Here is a 21,857-nt window from a genome sequence, read left to right on the forward strand (position 1 = left end):
AATACGATCATCAAGTGACACAATCAACCAAAGTCAGGTGAGAGTTAAAGGTGATATCTGCTGATGCTGAATACACAATCAGTTTTATGTCTACACTCACTTTATTTCAAGTGTCTGCAAGTTTACATGAACTTCCTGATCTTGTGTTATGTACATGTAAATCTGAACCTTTTTTAGGAAACAATTGTCTGTTTTATTTCTGTTCACATGACAAAATGAGAGGTACTAATGGAATGATATTTAGGACACAATTCAAAAGGAATTGCAAATTGTATTTGTCAAAAAAAAAAGAAAGGGCAGAAAAAAGAAAACTGCTGTGAAAATTGTATTTGCAATTACGTTTCAATTTGTGGACACATACATTGTGACAATCCAAATCAAATTGCAAATTGTGTATTTGTGTTTCCATTTTCTTTTCCATGTATGTAATATGTCTGCCAAATTTTAAATGGAGACACAAAGTCCATTTGTAATTGTATTTCAAAGTGAAAGTAACAAAAGTGAAAGTGACGTGACATGTGGCCAAGTATGGTGACCCATACTCAGAATTAGTGCTCTTCATTTATCCCATTCAAAGTGAACACACACAGCGTGAACACACACCTGGAGCAGTGAACACACACACACCGTGAACACACACCCGGAGCAGTGAACACACACACACCGTGAACACACCCCCGGAGCAGTGAACACACACACACACAGCGTGAACACACACACACACCGAGAACACACACACGGAGCAGTGAACACACACACACAGTGAACACACACACACACACCGTGAACACACACACACACAGTGAACACACACCCGGAGCAGTGAACACACACACACAGTGAACACACACACACACAGTGAACACACACACACACACAGTGAACACACACACACACCGTGAACACACACACGGAGCAGTGAACACACACACACAGTGAACACACACACACACACCGTGAACACACACACACACAGTGAACACACACACACAGAGTGAACACACACCCGGAGCAGTGAACACACACACACCGTGAACACACACACACCGTGAACACACATACACCGTGAACACACACCCGGAGCAGTGAACACACACCGTGAACACACACACCCGGAGCAGTGAACACACACACACACCGTGAACACACACCCGGAGCAGTGAACACACACACACGGAGCAGTGAACACACACCGTGAACACACACCCGGAGCAGTGAACACACACACACACAGCGTGAACACACACCCGGAGCAGTGAACACACACACACACAGTGAACACACACCCTGGAGCAGTGAACACACACACACACCGTGAACACACACCCGGAGCAGTGAACACACACACACAGTGAACACACACACCCGGAGCAGTGAACACACACACACCGTGAACACACACACGGAGCAGTGAACACACACACCCGGAGCAGTGAACACACACACACAGCAGTGCAGCGTGAACACACACACCGGAGCAGTGAACACACACACACACCGTGAACACACACCCGGAGCAGTGAACACACACACACACCGTGAACACACACCCGGAGCAGTGAAAACACACACACCGTGAACACACACCTGGAGCAGTGAACACACACACAGCGTGAACACACACACCGTGAACACACACCCGGAGCAGTGAACACACACACACACACACACACCGTGAACACACACCTGGAGCAGTGAACACACACACACACACACCGTGAACACACACCTGGAGCAGTGAACACACACACAGCGTGAACACACACCCGGAGCAGTGAACACACACACACACCGTGAACACACACCCGGAGCAGTGAACACACACACACACACACACACACACACACACAGTGAACACACACCCGGAGCAGTGAACACACACACACAGTGAAAACACACACACACACACACACCGTGAACACACACCCGGAGCAGTGAAAAACAAAACACCGTGAACACACACCTGGAGCAGTGAACACACACACACAGTGAAAACACACACACACACACACACACACAGTGAACACACACCTGGAGCAGTGAACACACACACACCGTGAACACACACCCGGAGCAGTGAACACACACACACCTTGAACACACACCCGGAGCAGTGAACACACACACACCGTGAACACACACCCGGAGCAGTGAACACACACACACAGTGAAAACACACACACACACACACACCGTGAACACACACCTGGAGCAGTGAACACACACACACACCGTGAACACACACCCGGAGCAGTGAACACACACACACAGTGAAACACACACACACACACACACACACCGTGAACACACACACCTGGAGCAGTGAACACACACACAGCGTGAACACACACCCGGAGCAGTGAACACACACACACTGTGAACACACACCCGGAGCAGTGAACACACACACACAGTGAAAAACACACACACACACACACACACACACACAGTGACACACACACCTGGAGCAGTGAAACACACACACACCGTGACCGTGAACACACACCCGGAGCAGTGAACACACACACACAGTAAAAACACACACACACACACACACCGTGAACACACACCTGGAGCAGTGAACACACACACACCGTGAACACACACCTGGAGCAGTGAACACACACACACCGTGAACACACACCCGGAGCAGTGAACACACACACACCGTGAACACACACCCGGAGCAGTGAACACACACACACAGTGAAAACACACACACACACACACAGTGAACACACACCTGGAGCAGTGAACACACACACACCGTGAACACACACCCGGAGCAGTGAACACACACACACAGTGAAAACACACACACACACACACACACCGTGACCACACACCTGGAGCAGTGAACACACACACACCGTGAACACACACCCGGAGCAGTGAACACACAACACACCGTGAACACACACCCGGAGCAGTGAACACACACACACAGTGAAAACACACACACACACACACACACACACACACACACAGTGAACACACACACCTGGAGCAGTGACACACACACACCGTGAACACACACCCGGAGCAGTGAACACACACACACACAAAACACACACACACACACACACACACCCGTGAACACACACCTGGAGCAGTGAACACACACACAGCGTGAACACACACCTGGAGCAGTGAACACACACACACCGTGAACACACCCCCGGAGCAGTGAACACACACACACCGTGAACACACACCCGGAGCAGTGAACACACACACACACACACAGCGTGAACACACACACACCGTGAACACACACCCGGAGCAGTGAACACACACACACAGTGAACACACACACACAGTGAACACACACCCGGAGCAGTGAACACACACACCCAGTGAACACACACACACACACACACACCGTGAACAAACACCTGGAGCAGTGAACACACACACACCGTGAACACACACCTGGAGCAGTGACACACACACACACAGTGAAAACACACACACACACACACACCGTGAACACACACCTGGAGCAGTGAACACACACACACCGTGAACACACACCCGGAGCAGTGAACACACACACACCGTGAACACACACACACAGAGCAGTGAACACACACACACACACACACACACACACACACACACACACACACACCGTGAACACACACCTGCAGTGGACACCGTGAACACACACACACCGTGAACACACACCCGGAAACAGTGAACACACACACACAGTGAAAACACACACACACACACACACACCGTGAACACACACCTGGAGCAGTGAACACACACACACACCGTGAACACACACCTGGAGCAGTGAACACACACACACCGTGAACACACCCCCGGAGCAGTGAACACACACACACCGTGAACACACCCCCGGAGCAGTGAACACACACACACACAGCGTGAACACACACACACCGTGAACACACACCCGGAGCAGTGAACACACACACACAGTGAACACACACACGGAGCAGTGAACACACACACACAGTGAACACACACACACAGTGAACACACACACACACAGTGAACACACACACACAGTGAACACACACCCGGAGCAGTGAACACACACACACAGTGAAAACACACACACACACACCGTGAACACACACCCGGAGCAGTGAACACACACACACCGTGAACACACACCCGGAGCAGTGAACACACACACACACAGTAAAAACACACACACACACACACCGTGAACACACACCCGGAGCAGTGACACACACACACCGTGAACACACACCCGGAGCAGTGAACACACACACACACACACAGCGTGAACACACACCCGGAGCAGTGAACACACACACACACACACAGCGTGAACACACACCCAGAGCAGTGTGTATCATTTATGCTGCGGCGCCGGGGAGCAGTTGTGGGTTCAGTGTCTTGCTCAAGGACACCTCAGTCTGGTATTAAAGGAGGGAGAGAGCGCTGTACATTCACTCCCCCCACCTACAATCCCTGACGGCCCGAGACTCGAACCTGCAACATTTTGGGTTATCCGACTCTCTAACCATTAGGCCACGACTTCCCCCACGACTTTCCAATGTCTTATGAGTTATGATTCTGTCTTTTTGGAACAGCAATAGAAAATAACCCATTTGCTGTTTCACTTTCTCCACGTCCTCCAACACACACAAAATTCAATGGAATAGCACTTGCATTTCCAATGCATCACAGTCAGCTGTCAATCAGTCTTGAAGGCGGGGTTTAGTGATCTAGTGGGGAGGTATGCCTCACATTTACTGGTGGAAAACTAAGCTCCATTTTTATTTTTATTCAATCCTTTGAGGAAAATGGGGACAAATATCCAATGAATGAGATTGGAAATACAATTACAAATGGACTTTGCATTTCCATTTAACATTTGGCAGACATATTACATACACGGAAAAGAAAATGGAAACACAAATATGCAATTTGATTTGGATTTTGTCACAATGTATGTGTCCACAAATTGAAAACGCATTGCAAATACAATTTTTACTTTAGAATATTATTGTGTAATATAATTTCATAAGGTACATTTGAAAACAACTGAAAGTCAAATTTCTTTTGTGAGAATGAATTTCACTCACAGAGAATGACTGTGTCAAAGTCAAGATTTAACAGATTTTTTTTTTTTTTTTTGGCTCAATATTCTAATAATAAACAAAACAATAATAAAGGGACAATGTTCTGGTGGTCTGAGTTCTCAAAAACTTGACATCCTGTGCATAAAAAGAACCCAATTAACAAAAAAATGAACCAAAGACAGAAGAGCATGTGCGCTAAAAATCAAGCCTCGCCCTTGACTTTTCCTAATTCAATATTCTGTTTCACTCAGAAACACAATACAGACATAGATCATTTGTTCTTGAGTTTTGTTCATGTAATGTTCATATAATCTCAAGTGCGATGAAAGTGAACCAATCTGGCCTGCGGTCCATGACAGAGGGCTCAAGCTCCAAACTCCACTCAAGAGCTATGGATGGAGTAATGAAAGAATGACAGAAGAGCTGTGATGATTGTGACACAAGCAGCTGTTTCTGTTTTCACTGACATGGTTAGATATGAACTAGCTCTTCCCAGTAGCCTCTATCTGAAGAAGGCCACTGACACTCCTGAAGCATGAACTCAGTACAGGAAGTGAAAACTGTATTTAGCAGCAGTGTGTCAAAACACCATATGATTTAAAAATGTTGCAAGATTGTTTTGCTCTTCAAATGAACGCAGATGGGAAACAAGACAGAAGTTGGGATAGAAAGAGAGAGAGTGCATTAAAAAAAAAGAAAAAAAGGGCTTGTTATGAAGCTTGCCCAGATGACATTTATTCTTTTAAAGTTGATCATTGTTTTAAATGTTTGTCATCTTAAACATTACAGTGTTTAAGGAATTCAAGCGCAAGACAGTGCTAAAGAGATTTCAATGCGGTACTCAGGTGCTGTGATAGATCACATGAACGCACACAAAAAAACGCAGCTTATGCGAGTACCAAACTGAGTTCTCTTTCTTGTCTACCCGCTCTTCACCCCAAACCAGCGGGTTTCAAGTCTTCTTCCACCAGTAATGGTAGTACTGCTCAGTCTCCTTGCCATATCGGCCCAAATGCTCAACAGTCCTTTCAAGTTTGTCTTCCTCAATTTCACAACAAGCATGTGTTCAAACCGTAAAGAACTGCTTATACTGTATTTCTTCACTGGCCAACGGAGAGAACCATCCCCGTGACGTCACACGCTGTGGTACTGAAGATTTCACAGTTTACTAAATAATGTAAACTTGACTGACTGCTTCACTTCCACTTTAAGCTCAACTGCATTAATGGCATAATGTTGATTATGACAAAAATGGATTTTTAATTGTCCCTCTTTTAAAACTGAGCACTTCCAATGGAAGTAAATGAGGAAAAAACAAACAAACAGTGTAAGCAAAGTAAACAAAGATAAAACTCTTTGTCATTATTTTATCTTTGTTATTAGGAAATAATAACAAAGATATACATTACAAATACACATAATATAAAAATAAAACAAACAGTGCTTTATTTTTCAGGTATTCAGTATTTAGCAGTAACATTCAAGAAATTGAATGAACAAATAATAAAATAAAAGACTATATACAATATATACATCAATTATACTTTTTTTTGAAGCAACTGACTGATGATAAGTTCATTAGTCAAAAGCAGTGGGTGATTTTTCCCCCTGTGTTTTGCTGTTTTATTAACATTAAAAGAATAGTTCACCCAAAATGTACTCAAGTTGTTTTAAACCTGAATTATTTTATTTCGTCTGTTGAACATAAAAGTTATTTTTGAAGAATGTGGGTAACCTAGCAGTTGCTGGTCCACAGTGACTTCCACAGTATTTTTTTCCTACTGGAAAAGTCAATGTGGACCAGCTACTGTTTGGTTACCCACATTCTTCAAAATATCTTCTTTTTTGTTCAGCACAAGAAAAAAATTAACACAGGTTTGGGACAAAATGTGAGTGAGTAAATAATGACAGAAATTTTATTTTTTGGGTGAACTATCCCTTGGCAGCACGTTCAGTAGCTACTGTCCCTTTAAGAGCTGCACGCGATTCTATCTAAACTGTTTACTTTCATTTTAGACATAACCAAATGTGTTTATATGTAAACCTTGTGTGTTTTTGACAGTATTAGATGCAAAATAAATCAGACGCGAAAGACAACTTAGTCCAATAATCCGACTCTTTTTGACAGGCTGTCAGTGTGAGCGCGCTTCATGAGTATGTGAATTAAACGTTTAACCGGTATTGCTTTAAAGCAGATGGAAATAATGTAGTTTTGTGATAGCGTCTGTGAGAGTAACTCTACCGCTGAGCTAACACTGATGTGAATGCATGTGGTGTTGTTCATCATATTGAGACAGAGGGAGGCGCCAGAACTGAAGCTGATAGAATGTGCGCTTTAGCACGATATTACATATTTCTTCAAAAGCAGATTGTGGAGACATTTTAATCATCCACGATTATATCGCACACACCTAACTACCAAGTATTATTAATCTCACACACACAAACAAGCACAACGAAATCTCTTCACACTATTAAGCGGCTGTGTTATGAACATGCAAAACTGTACACGTGCTACAGTGCTAAATTTATTCATTTCGCAGCACGTGCGAGATATATGGCACACTGTACAGCCCTGCTCTGGTCTTTTAGAGCTGCTTTACATTTACATTTAGTCATTTAGCAGACGCTTTTATCCAAAGCGACTTACAAATGAGGACAATGGAAGCAATCAAAAACAACAAAAGAGCAATGATATACAAGTGCTATAACAAGTCTCAGTTAGCTTAAACTTTGTAAGAGTATTTTGGGCTTTTAAATAATATAATAAATAAAAAGAAAACAGATAGAGTAAAAAAGAACAAAGCAAGCTAGTGTTAGGGCAGTGTTAATTTCGTTAACGAAGACGACAACGAAAAATATTCGTTAACGAACATTTTTTCTGTGACTAAGACAAGACGTTGACGAGCTAAAAATAATATCTGATGATGAAATTATGACGAAATGTATGCCGCGTTTTCGTTAACTAGACGAGACTGGACTATAATGTTATTTGAGGACTACCGGACATTCAAAATGCATCCTATAGGCTTTTGTCTTTCAAAATGTGCGTCCCTGTCATTGGATTGCGATCAGATAAGGGGCGTTTGCATATCTAGTCAGTATAGCAGCCTCAGTGGATGGGTAGGATAGACTACAAAAACGCGAACTAGCGATCTGAAACAATAGCCTCAGCATCCGAAGGGGTATGGATAAGGTAACCAGATATCCCGTTTTTCCCGGGAGTCACAATTCGTTGTCGATTAACTTAAAGTTAGTGAAGGCGGGATATGTGGAATCGTGCTGATAGAAGTGTTCTCTCTGTCGCGCGCGCGCACGCTCCACTTCCTCAGTTCTCATATACAGCGCGCGATCAGTTCTCAGCGCTCAAATACACACACAGCAGTCCAAATGTTTATCGTGTAGAGTATCTCACGTAAATACAGTAGGTTATGGATTAAGTGAACGTGAACAGGTGGGTGAAAACTGAACGTGTGTCAGTATTTCATGCATGCATTCCGTCTTAAAAGGACAGCATTCCAAATTAAATACCTATCTGTCATTAATGTTAACCAACAAAAGATGTTAAATAAATGTATACATGTTAAGTAAAACCTACAGTATCTGAAAAATGAGTTTAATGTATGTATATATATATGTGTATATGTATATATATATATAAGTTGCTCCTTTTTCACTTAAAGGGAAAGTTCACCCAAAAATTCAAATTGTACATAATTTATTCAAGATTTTCCAAATTCAGTCCTTGATTCAAATTTCTCATAAGATTAATTGATTTGGCCTAAAGAGAGAAGAATTAATGATTATTTTAATTTGAAAACTACATATAAAATAGCTACCAAGATAAATTTTGGTAACTACAGTTTGGCTAAAACTACTGACTAAAAGTAGTGACTAAAAGCTGACTAAAATGCAATGACTTTTCGTCGACTAAAACTAGACTAAAACTATGAAAGACTCAAATGACTAAAATGTGACTAAGACTATTAAGCATTTTCGTCTCAAGACTAAGACTAAGACTAAATCAAAAATGCCTGCCAAAATTAACACTGGTTAGAGGTCTTTTTTTTTTGTTTAGTTTGTTTTTTTAAGAATAGAATTAGAATAGTGAGTGCTAAAGTTAGAGGGTCAACTAAAGATGGAAGAGACGTGTTTTAAGCTGATTCTTGAAAATGGCTAAGGATTCAGCTGCTCTGATTGAATTGGGCAGGTCATTCCACCAGGGGGGAACATTTCATTTAAAAGTCCGTAAAAGTGACTTTGTGCTTCTTTGGGATGGCACTATCAAGCGACGTTCACTTGCAGAACACAAGCTTCTAGAGGCACATAAGTCTGAAGTAATGAATTTAGGTAAAGGGGTGCAGAGCCAGTGGTGGTTTTGTAGGCAAACATCAATGCCTTGAATTTTGTGCGAGCAGGTATTGGTAGCCAGTGCAAATTGATAAACAGAGGTGTGACGTGTATTCTTTTCGGCTCATTAAAATTTAATCTTGCTGCTGCGTTCTGGATTAATTGTAAAGGTTTGATAGAACTGGCTGGAAGACCTGCCAAGAGAGCATTGCAATAGTCCAGCCTGGACAGAACAAGAGCTTGAACAAGGAGTTGTGCAGCATGTTCCGAAAGAAAGGGCCTGATCTTCTTGATGCTTGTTCTTGCTTTATAGAATCTGAACTGTCTCTATAGTTGAGTTTCCATCCAATCCTGATCATCTCTGAGTGAGTGAGTGACGTGACTAGAGCCCGACCGATATATCGGCCGGCCGATATTATCGGCCGATATGAGCTAATTGCATTTAAATCGCATCGGCGTTTATAACGGCCGATGAAACTTAAAAAAACAGAGTCTCATGCTTCACTCATGGTTATGAGTGTTGCATAGTTTGCCCACCAGAGGGAGCTCTGCAGCTCCCCAGTTGACAACAGCGCCAGAAATCCACTACAGAAGAAAGCTATCAGCCGAGCCACTGAGATGTACTTCTTTTGACGGTGAGTCTGTCGTTCGTCATGTGAAATGATTGTAGATTTAGTTCATACACTGTATATAAAAACAGTGTGGTAGTTCTAGCTAACCGTCCTATCATTATCACTTCTAAATATTCTGTAACATCACTTACAGCCGCTAATGCATTGCTATGTTAGATTAGCCACAAAGCTAATACCATGTTTATCAGTGGAAGAGCGCGAACGTTAATGTCAAACTATAACGTTAGCGTTTAACTTATTCTAATATATCTGCAGTGTTTCCCACATAATGACCGCGTAACTGTGGCAGGGGGGCGCGTGTAGTCAATGACTAGAAGTTATGTACAGCGTGCCTCGAAAAAACAACAACTGTTACGTTATTCTAACGCAAACATAGCTTCCTTTTTACAGGCCCCTTAAATGCTTGCTATTACTTGTTTGAAGGTGGTTCTTCTCAAAATTGACAGCGGGTGTGTTCATGACACTAACGTTACCATTCAACTTTCGAATTGATTCCGTAATCTTCCGGTAACAGTAGGCTAACTTTACGTTCGCCAGCGCATGACGATGTGTTTGATTCAGACTGCAACAAAGAGAAGAGGAGAAGATATACGGGGTCCCGTTGTGAATGTGTCTGTGAGATTAAATATAGTGTAGTTACAGTAACTACAGTAGGTGCGTCAGAAATGATTAAACCAGAGGGGACATGTAAATAAATGTGAGCTGAACAAAGCGCTTTTTTTTCTTCTTCTTTTTTACAGATTGTTTCAAAGCAGCTTTACAGACATAACAGGAAAATGTTGTAATAATATAGTTAAATATAATAGGTAATACCTATTGCTTGACAAATAAAATATATATATATATATATTTCTCTATATTTCTCATTTTTGCCTATTTAGGAGATCCCTGTTTATTATTATTATAATTCTTATGATGACATGAGTAATGATACATGGTGATATTATTAATACACATGCTTATTCTTTCTCTGTCTTTCTTTCTGCCCTACAGATGGCTGAAAAAGGTGAACGCTGTAGCAGCAAAGTGTGGGACTACTTCTGCAAAGATTCCTCTAATGCAGTGTTCTCTTTGATCATTAAAAAATATATACTTTTGATGTGCAGTTGTTTAGTCATTGAGACTGTAATCTAAGACTTTTTTAACATAATCCCTTCTGGAAAATGATTTATACAGCCCACATACATAGAACAGGCAGATATTTTACTATTGAATGTTGTGTAAGTGTAGTTTATAGGAAATGGGTCTAATATCCAGTTTATTTTCAAAATCAAAATATCGGCTTATAAATCGGCTCTTTTCGAGTTAATATCGGCATCGGCATCGGCCCCCAAAAATCCATATCGGTCGGGCTCTAGACGTGACATACAGCCAAGTATCGTGTTCTGCATTTAACCCATCCAAAGTGCACACACACACACCGTGAACACACACACGGAGCAGTGAACACACACACCGTGAACACACACCCGGAGCAGTGAACACACACACAGCGTGAACACACACCCGGAGCAGTGAACACACACACACACCTTGAACACACACCCAGAGCAGTGAACACACTCACACCGTGAACACACACCCGGAGCAGTGAACACACACACACCCACACACTGTGAACACACACCCGGAGCAGTGAACACACACACACACCATGAACACACACCCGGAGCAGTGAACACACACACACAGTGTGAACACACACCCGGAGCAGTGAACACACACACACAGTGGAACACACACCCGGAGCAGTGAACACACACACACACACACAGTGACACACACACCCGGAGCGTGACACACACACACCGTGAACACACACCTGGAGCAGTTGAACACACACACACCGTGAACACACACCCGGAGCAGTGAACACACACACACAGCGTGAACACACACCCGGAGCAGTGAACACACACACACACAGCGTGAACACACACCCGGAGCAGTGAACACACACACACCGTGAACACACACCCGGAGCAGTGAACACACACACACCGTGAACACACACCCAGAGGTGTGGAGAAGTGAACACAACGTGAACACACACCCGGAGCAGTGAACACACACACACCGTGAACACACACCTGAGCAGTGGACACACACACACAGTGAACACACACCTGGAGCAGTGAAACACAACACACCGTGAACACACACACCCGGAGCAGTGAACACACACACACCATGAACACACACCCGGAGCAGTGAACACACACACACCATGAACACACACCCGGAGCAGTGAACACACACACACAACAGTGTGAACACACACCCGGAGCAGTGAACACACACACGGTTGAACGGAGCAGTGAACACACACACACACACAGTGAACACACACCCGGAGCAGTGAACACACACACACGTGAACACACACACCCGGAGCAGTGAACACACACCTGTGAAACACACACCCGGAGCAGTGAACACACACACAGCGTACACACACCCGGAGCAGTTGAACACACACCAGCGTGAACACACACCCGGAGCAGTGAACACACACACACACACAGTGAACACCCACCCGGAGCAGTGAACACACACACACCGTGAACACACACCCGAGCATGTGAACACACACACACCGTGAACACACACACCCGGAGCAGTGAACACACACACACACACACACAGTGAACACACACCTGGAGCAGTGAAACACACACACAGCGTGAACACACACCTGGAGCAGTGAACACACACACACAGTGAACACACACCTGGAGCAGTGAACACACACACACAGTGAACACACACCCGGAGCAGTGAACACACACACAGCTGTTGAACACACACCCGGAGCAGTGAACACACACCCGGAGCAGTGAACACACACACACACCGCCATGTAAAGTATAGTAATACCTGCATATTACTAAAGTAATGTGTAATGAGTGTGTGTGGCACTGGCAGTGTGTGTGTCTGTTTGCTGAGGTTTATTAATTCCAGCTCTGACTTCATGATGATTTACTCAAGCATCTACACCAGCAAGTTTCACAGGATACTGTGTGTGTGTGTGTGTGTGTGTGTGTGGCGGTTTTCTGTCAGGTTTTAAAGCCAACACCCATTTCTTGTGAATATGTGAATGTGTTATCTGTTGGTCTCTGTTTCTCTGTAAACTTTTCCCTCTCTCTATCCAGTTTTGTTGCTCCTGCATGTTGAGGCACATTGGTGTCAAATCCACCAGTTTTGAGGGTGAGATGTGATAGCAGGTTATGAGTGCACGCTCATTTCCTTCACAACTCTGTCAAACAACAGTGAAAACATCTCAATTGTGCGCAGAAAGGAGGCTGGCTAATCTTCTGTCATGAAAAACATTCTTGAGACCATTAACTTACAAATCTATAATTCACATCATGCTGAAATGTTGAATTATATGACAGTAAGGGCACTTATTTGCATTTCCTGAGAGACATAGCAGTACTTGCAAGACAGTAAAAAATAGCGTTAAAGTTTAAGGTAAGTTTAGGTTTTAGTCCACAGTCTGTGCAAATGAATCTCTGCCGTCAAGACACTCAGATCAACAAACACAACACAACAGCTTCTTTGCATTAATATGTGCACACAATATGTGGTCTTAAAATACCAATCGCACTTTAGTGTGACACTTTCCTGTCGCTCAGACAGAACAGCAGTGCCAAAGTCATGGGTCTGACTGCCAGGGAAAGAACTGATATAATGTAAATGTGTACCTTGAATGCAATGTAAGTCACTTTGAATAAAAGCATCTGCCAAATGTTAAAACTAGTATGCTAATCATAACATGACATCATCACTGATGGTTGAATTTTGAGCATTCAAACAATAAAATGAAAGGCATATTTAAAAAAATAAAAAAATAAATATATATATAATTTTGGTGAAAAGGAAAACTAGAACACCCACATAAGACGTGGAGAAAGAATTCCCACGGATGAGTTCTCGAGCAGGTGTTCCTGATCTGGTTACAGCTACATGTGCGAGCAAGTAAAGACTCAAATGTTCAAAAGTTACTGGAGAGAAAGCAGACTCACGTGTGGCTTCTGCTGTGCGTCGGCTGTACGTTCGACGAGCTCGGTATCGAACGACGAGTTCACCGCTCTCCATCATGGGCTCAAACGCCTCACTTTACAACAACACACACAAATGAAACTCTTTAAGCCCACATATTCTTCACATGGAACAGTACCTCCTAGTATTTTTCATTACTTTATTCAGTTATTATATTTTTGATAATGTTATATATAAACTATACCTGTTGTAACCATTGCTAAACCAAAAAATGTACACTTAAAACACCTCCCACCTCTTCTCAGTACTTAATTTTATTAAAAGGAATGAAGATTGACCCCATGGGATCAGGATGAGAGTTTTGTGCCTTCTAGTTCCTGTCCCTTAGCTCTTGTCTCATGTAGAGTTATGAAGAGATGATGGAGACTATTCCAACATCCATCACAGTGCAAACAGACAAACACATTCACACTCACATCTACGGACAATTCTCAATTTTCCAGTTAGGTTTAATAGTAGCATTAGGATCTCTGCTCACACCCACAGTGTCAGAAACAGCAGAAAGCCTCATTACTACCCACCCAAAGCGTGTCTCCTTCCGCCTCAGCCTGGTCACGTACACGGCCAAGAGCACAGCGAGAGCGACGGCGGCGGCGATGGCCATGACCACGTACCACCAGTGCCAGGAGAACGCCGGAGGACTCGAGATACCTTCACACAGACGCAGAGAAGGAAACGATTTAAAATGTCCAGACTGTCAATGTAAATTAGATTCTAAAGAGGAATGCAAGCACTGGAGTGTGTAGCTCTGTTTGGAAACCTAGTGAGCTCCCTACTTAGGGTATGGAGCTTTTTCTTGAACAGGGCTGTGAGTGATGATTTTCAGTAAAGCTGAGTAAAAAGCATTGACTTCATCAAATCTGACTTGGCATTGGCAACTGGCTGGACAGATTTCAAACAGGTCTTACACTAGAAGAGCATTACCAATGGGCACGTGTCGCCACCTGAGACTTTGTATTGCAAACTGGTCACAGCCAGTGTTATTTCAAATACAGAAGCAGCCGTGAGCTGTAGTTCATGTCTAGGTAAGTCAACCCAGGCTAGACGTAAATAAGCCATACCATACCGCTGCACTACGCTCACTCCCCACCAGGCCAATATCTGATGTGTCTTTATATTTTATCATGGTCATCTGTTCAGAGACTAGAGATTAATGTGTGTTTTGTTCAGTTGGTCATTGGTTGAATTAGCTCATTAAAATGAGCTCAGTGCAAGAAGTCCATATTTACAGCAGGGCGTGTTTCTTCTAGAGAACATCGGAAAGACTTCCACATGCCTCCCACTCAACAAAACTCCTCTCAGGTTTTGCCTGCAACTACTTTTCTTGCATTTCTTTCTGTTCATTTCTTGCCCTCATTTGTCTTTTTATTTCCCCTTTTCTGAGACAGCAACAGCAGACAGAAAGAAAAACAACAACAATATTTTAAGAAGGGAACTAAATAAGGGAAGTAAAAGGAAAAGTCCACTTCTATATCTTGTGTGTTAAGTAAGAAGTTCCCATAATGGTGTGTGTGTGTGTGTGTGTGTGTGTGTGTGTGTGTGTGTGTGTGTGTGTGTGTGTGTGTGTGTGTGTGTGTGTGTGTGTGTGTGTGTGTGTCACTCACCTCTGGATTGCCCTGTTTCTGCAAAACATTGCAAGGAAAGAGACTGTTAACATTCAGTGGAACTGTTTGACCTGTGAGAATTTTAGATGAGGTTACTGTCTGCCTGTTTTCATACCTGCAGGGATGAGTGTGATGGTTTGGAGGGGCGTCCAGGGCCCCTGTCCCGCTCCGGTGTACGCACACACTCTGAAGGAAACATTCGACAGGGGGGCTGAGAGATTGACAAACAGCTCTGTGTCCAAACCTGTGTCCACCACAACCTGCCTCACCGGAAATACGCAGAACAATCCGTCATAAACAAATCAATCCAGTCAACATCAAACACTACTTCCTGTAATCTGACAGACTGATACAGCTATATAGTATAGAGAAAATAAATGATAAAAAATATAAATATGATATATTTTTTCAGAGATTAAGGAATGGAAATCCAAAAACAAACACAAATATTGTTTTCAGTGTGTGTGTGTGTATATGGTCACCTGTTCCATGTTAGGTGCGCTGTACTCCATCATGTATCCCTGCAGCTGTCCGTTCATCTTTCCAGGAGGTTCTGACCATCTCAGGAGCACTTCTGTTCCGTTGACCACAGCTGTCATATTGTCCGGGGCTGTATCGGGAACTAAAACACAAATAAAATGCCACAAATTAACATTCTCCTCCAAACTGTGAAATAACCCAGGCTCAACAGAAATATGCTACTGTACATTTCTGCAAACCTGCAAAAAATTTCAAGCGAAATGAACACAAGAGGCAGTACAACACAAACAACTTTTAATTGTTTTCACACAAATTATGATTACAGGTGTAGATTATTACAGGTGTGGATTATGGACTTTCTGACCAACAGACCTCAGCATGTTAGGTCAGGCCACACCTGCTCCACCACCATCACACTTAACACCGGCGTACCACAGGGCTGTGTGCTGAGCCCATTCCTCTACTCTCTCCACACCCACGACTGCAAGCCTGTGCATGGATCAAACTCCATCATTAAGTTTGCAGATGACACCACGGTGATTGGCCTCATCAGAGACAACAATGAGACTGCCTACAGGGAGGAGGTACAGCACTTAGCCACATGGTGCGCTGAGTTAAAGACAAAGGAGCTCATTGTGGACTTCAGGACCACAAACATTGTGGACCTGTCCTGGACCACAAACACCTTTTCACTTTGAAACCGCTGTGAATCATGCTACAAGCTACTCAATATAAGAAAAATTATTTAGTTTATAACACTTCTTGTGGACATGTCATGTAAAATACGAAAAACACATGGACCTGTCTATTTTAAAGAGACAATGAGAAAACTGTATAACCTGTGTACACGTTCTGGCCAGTAAATTTCCTCAATTAAAAAAAAATAAAAGTGAAAGTCGTGACATTTGCCAAGTATGGTAACCCATACTCGGAATTGGTGCTCTGCATTTAACCCATCCAAGTGCACACACACAGCAGTGAGAAGTGAACACACCGTGAACACACACCCGGAGCAGTGCACACACACACACACACACACACACACACAGCAGTGAGAAGTGAACACACACCGTGAACACACACCCGGAGCAGTGAACACACACACACACACACACACACACACACACACAGCAGTGAGAAGTGAACACACACCCGGAGCAGTGGGCAGCTATATATCCAGCGCCCGGGGAGCAACTGGGGTTTCAGTGCCTTGCTCAAGGGCACTTTAGCCATGGGTATTGAGGGAGGAAGAGAGCGCTGTTCATTCACTCCCTCCCACCTACAACTCCTGCCAGCACCGAGACTCGAACCTGCGACCTTCAGGTTACAAGTCCAAATCTCTAACCACTAGGCCACAGCTGCCCTCCGTCACTAAGTTAATGCTGTACTCTGGCTGTAGAATTTCAACCGGTGTAGAATAGTGTGGAATATGACGGGCAGGTTTGGGAAACCACATTAAAAACAGATACAAAGATGTTTTGGCAGTCTTCAGAATCCATGAGAAGTATAATTTCATGTGCGTTAGTTCAAGTGTCCCAACACTGAGAACAAACTGAAGAGACAGAGCTTAAGCTATGACAAAGGGAGACATTGCCCCATGCATACATGATATAACAGACAAAATGTTTTTTTTCCTTTACACAGATAAAAATACTTCTTTCCACTGTATTTATTAATTTCTGACCATATTTGATTGTTATTTTGGTGATGTATGTATTTCATCATATACAGTGGGTATAGAAAAGAATCACCCCTTTAAAATAATCACATTTTGTTGCTGTGCAGCCTGAAATGAAGACAGACACAGTTTTTGTTTTATCCAGCTGTGTTTACTCAGAGCAACTTATAACATCCAAGTAAGAGATATAACACCAACATGTCAGAAAAAATAAAAAACAGAATTAGTTGGAAAAAAGATCACCTGCTTGTGTCAGTATTTTGCTGAAGCACCTTTTGCCTTTAGTCTTTTGGGATTTGTCTCTACTAACTTTGTAGTATTTGCCCACTCTTCTATGCAGAAATGCTCAAGTTCAGTTAAATTTGATGATGAGTGTTTGTACACTGCAGTCTTCAAGTCCTTCCACAGATTTTCAGTGGGGTTTAAGTCTGAGCTCTGACGAGGCCATGAAAGACATTCACCTTTTTCTCCTTCAACCACTCTGAGGTCAGTTTTTCTGTGTGCTTTGGGTCATTGTCATGTTGGAAGGGAAACCTTCCACCCATTGACAACTTTCTGGCAGAGCAGCAGATGTTCCTCAAGAATTTGATGGTATTTTGCCCCATCCATGTTTCCTTCTCTCCTAAGAAGTGCTCCAGTCCCTGCTGCAGAGAAACACCCAGAACAGGACATCACCACCTCATGCTTTACTGTAGGAATACTGTTATCTGGATGCTGAGCTGGATTTGATTTCCACCAGACATATCGTTTGGTGTTGAGGCTAAATAATTCCATTTTCAATCTGCCTCAGAATCTTCAAGGTGTGTTTTGGCAAAGCTCAGTATGTCTGCATGTGGCCTTTCTTGAGGAGTGTCTTTTTTCCATACAAGCCACATTTGTGGAGGATTTGTGATATTGTTGTCACATGCACACAATGACCGCTCTTGGTCATAGACTCCTGCAGCTCTCGGTCGTCTCTCTGACCAGTTTCCTCCGGCTCTTTCATCAGTTTGGAGTGACATCCTGATCCAGGAAGACTGTGTTGTTCCAAATACCTTCCACTTCTTAATAATAGACTTCACTGTGATTCTAGGCATTGATAAAGCCTTTGAAATGTTGTTGTCTCCATCTCCTGACTTGTGACTGTCCACAACTTTGTCCCGGAGATCTTTTGACAGTGTCTTGCCAACCATAATTGATTGTTTGCTTCACTACCAATGACTGAAACGCTCCAGGAAAGCTCTTTTCATGCTGAGCTGATCAAAATGAGAACAGCTGATCACAGGTGAAAGTCAGATGGCTTTGTGTGTCATTGAGAAGGTGATCAGCTGCACCTGATTGAGTTTACAAGTCATTTTTAGGAGGGCGATCCTTTTTCCAACTCAGTGATTCTGGTTTTTATTTAAAATTTTTCTGACATGTTGGTATTACATCTTTCTCTTGGATGTTGCACTGAGTAAACACAGCTGGATAAAACAAAAACAGCAACAAAATGTGATTATTTTAAAGGTGGTGATCTTTTCTAAACCATCACTACTACACTTACCAGCGTATTTAATCGCCTGATATTTATCTTTATTTTTCCATTATTTTTACACAAAACTGAATTAACACTGCAAAAAAAAAAAAAAAGGATTTTTCCAAGATGATAACTACATACCACTCACTAGCGATGTGATGTGGTCATGAGACAACAATGTGAAACACTTACAATGTCTGCTGTTCCGCTGCTTCACTGTTTTATTACTTTGCATAAGTGTTCTCTGCAACATTCAGTGAGTAGCAAGATTGTATTACAGTCTGAACATAATTATACTTCTGACATATTTTGCTGCAAAGAGCCTCTTTTACTTTCTCTCCCTTTCTTCATTCATCTAATTTCACTGCCGGTGTCTCTGTTTCTAATGCAGAGCAGCAGAAAAAACAACACACACTGGGAACGGCTGCAGTAATGGTTTGGAAATAGCTGTGTGTGTGTGTGAGTGTGTGTGTGTGGGTGTGTGTGTGTAGGTGTGTGTGTGTGTGTGTGTGTGTAGGTGTGTGTGTGTGTGTGTAGGTGTGTGTGTGTGTGTGTCTGCGTGTGTGTAGATGTGTGTGTGAGTGTCTGTGTGTGTATGTGTGTCTGTGCGTGTGTAGGTGTGTGTGTGTGTGTGTGTGTGTGTGTGTGTGTGTGTGTGTGTGTAGGTGTGTGAGTATGTGTGTGTGTGTGTAGGTGTGTGTGTGTGGTGTGTGTGTGAGTGTGTGTGTGTGGTGTGTGTGTGTGTGTGTGTGTGTGTGTGTGTGTGTGTGTGTGTAGGTGTGTTTGCTAACTTCCCAGAACAGAATTCTCTTCAACAGCAGAATCAAACTATTTCTTAGTATATTTTTCCGAACTGCAGTTATGAAAGCGTATTCTTTGTTATTCCATCCTGTGAATACGCAGACATTGAGGAACATGGCGAGGCACTCTGATGATGTTATCAGGAAGAGTTTCACGTCTGATTGTTTCCACATGTGTTTCTGGCTCATGGCTGTGAAAATAGCATTTGTCAAAAGTCTCTGCCTTCCTCTCCCGTCTCTATGGCCTAGCCCTCTCTCTCAATAACCTTCCTCAGGGGAAATCTTCTACATTTCCAATCCGATCGTGCACACAGTACAACCCACATGAGCAGAGCGCTGAAAACCAGAAAAAATGTAAAAATGGCAGGACACGAAACTGTATGTTAGTGAAACAGGAAGGACCATGTCAAAAATCCCATATGAATATATACAGGATTCTGAATTTATTGGGTGTAAAACTATCCCTAACCCTAAGCGTCCAATGAGGGAGACATACAAAATCATAGAGGATCTACAGAGAGAGAGAAAAAAAAGCAGCCCTGCAAATGTAAAACATCCATATTCACTGGTGTAATGTAAATTAGGGTTATGTGGACAATGTGCTTTACTATCATGAAGCTAATATTGCAATTTTGATCCTACATTAATGAATTTGGAGATGTGACCTGCACATGCTGAGATGCACCAGTAAACCTCAGTCAGTTTAGCTGTGAAATGAATCAAGTGTTTCACACGTGCTGCTTTACAAGGCCTGAACCTCAGTCTTAACGCAATTAGTCACACATTGTGTTGTTTACTGTTTGCGGTATAAAATCTGCTTTCAGAAAGGTTTCTCTTATGAAGACCAGGGCTGAGTTTAGAAGAAAATAGGCCACGTACACACTCCAGCTAAACTCAGTTGGCAGTTCACCTTTTCGTGCTTAATCTTGTTCTGTTCACACACACTTTAGTCATTTACTGGAGTGACAACCACATTCTACAACCCAATTATCTCCCGAAAAACTCAGTGGTAGTGAAAACCGCATTTACAATAATTCTATGCAGTGTGTACGAAAGTGAACTGAAGAAATAGTTGTTATTAATGTACTGAAACATGCAGAGTTGTCTTTCTTCTGTATGCACAACGCAAGAATAGCCTTGATTCATTTATGTTGCCAGATATTACAAAAAACAAAAAAAACAAGCACAAAGTAAATCTAAGTACATATAAAGAGATATTGTAGCCCACACCTGCCCAATTTAACAACTCCATAAACTGGATAGCTTTATGTGCCAAGCTAAAAAAAATAAGCCAACAAATTAGTGGACATGGTGACACTGCGAAAGCATGCTTGAAACAGTCTTCCAAGCTTAAACAAAACATGACGCCTCTGTCAGCAGCGCACCATCAAACATTACAATTTCAGGAGCTTTTTTTTTTTTTTTTTCGGACACAAACGGAACTTAATATTTAATGAATTCACTCCAGCATTTAAGTGCACTTGACACTCCTGAATCTTGTGTATGAGGCCATAGTGTGGCAGACAAAGAGCATTTTGAAAAAAAAATTCAGCTATAAGTTACTTTTTCCAGTAAGCAGTGCAGAGATTTTTTTGTTTTTTTCCAAGTAAACATATCCAGGTAAACACTGCTGTTTTTTACTGCCTTCCTCTCGGTTTCATTCTAG

At 42.7% G+C, this 21,857-nt stretch overlaps 1 protein-coding gene across 1 annotated transcript in view; it reads right to left on the minus strand.

Moving 5' to 3' along the window:
- Positions 1–21,857, minus strand: part of LOC109092662 (tyrosine-protein kinase receptor UFO) — a 47,012-nt gene that overhangs the window by 9,004 nt on the left and 16,151 nt on the right. The window contains exons 8-12 of the mRNA XM_042749997.1: positions 16,218–16,357; positions 15,851–15,995; positions 15,736–15,753; positions 14,653–14,782; positions 14,095–14,186 (exon numbers count right to left, since the gene is read on the minus strand). Of these exons, the coding sequence (XP_042605931.1) occupies positions 14,095–14,186; positions 14,653–14,782; positions 15,736–15,753; positions 15,851–15,995; positions 16,218–16,357 (525 nt within the window). The remainder of the gene's footprint in view (positions 1–14,094; positions 14,187–14,652; positions 14,783–15,735; positions 15,754–15,850; positions 15,996–16,217; positions 16,358–21,857) is intronic.

The sequence above is a fragment of the Cyprinus carpio genome, chromosome B22 (genome assembly GCF_018340385.1).
Source record: "Cyprinus carpio isolate SPL01 chromosome B22, ASM1834038v1, whole genome shotgun sequence".
Lineage (NCBI taxonomy): Eukaryota > Metazoa > Chordata > Actinopteri > Cypriniformes > Cyprinidae > Cyprinus > Cyprinus carpio.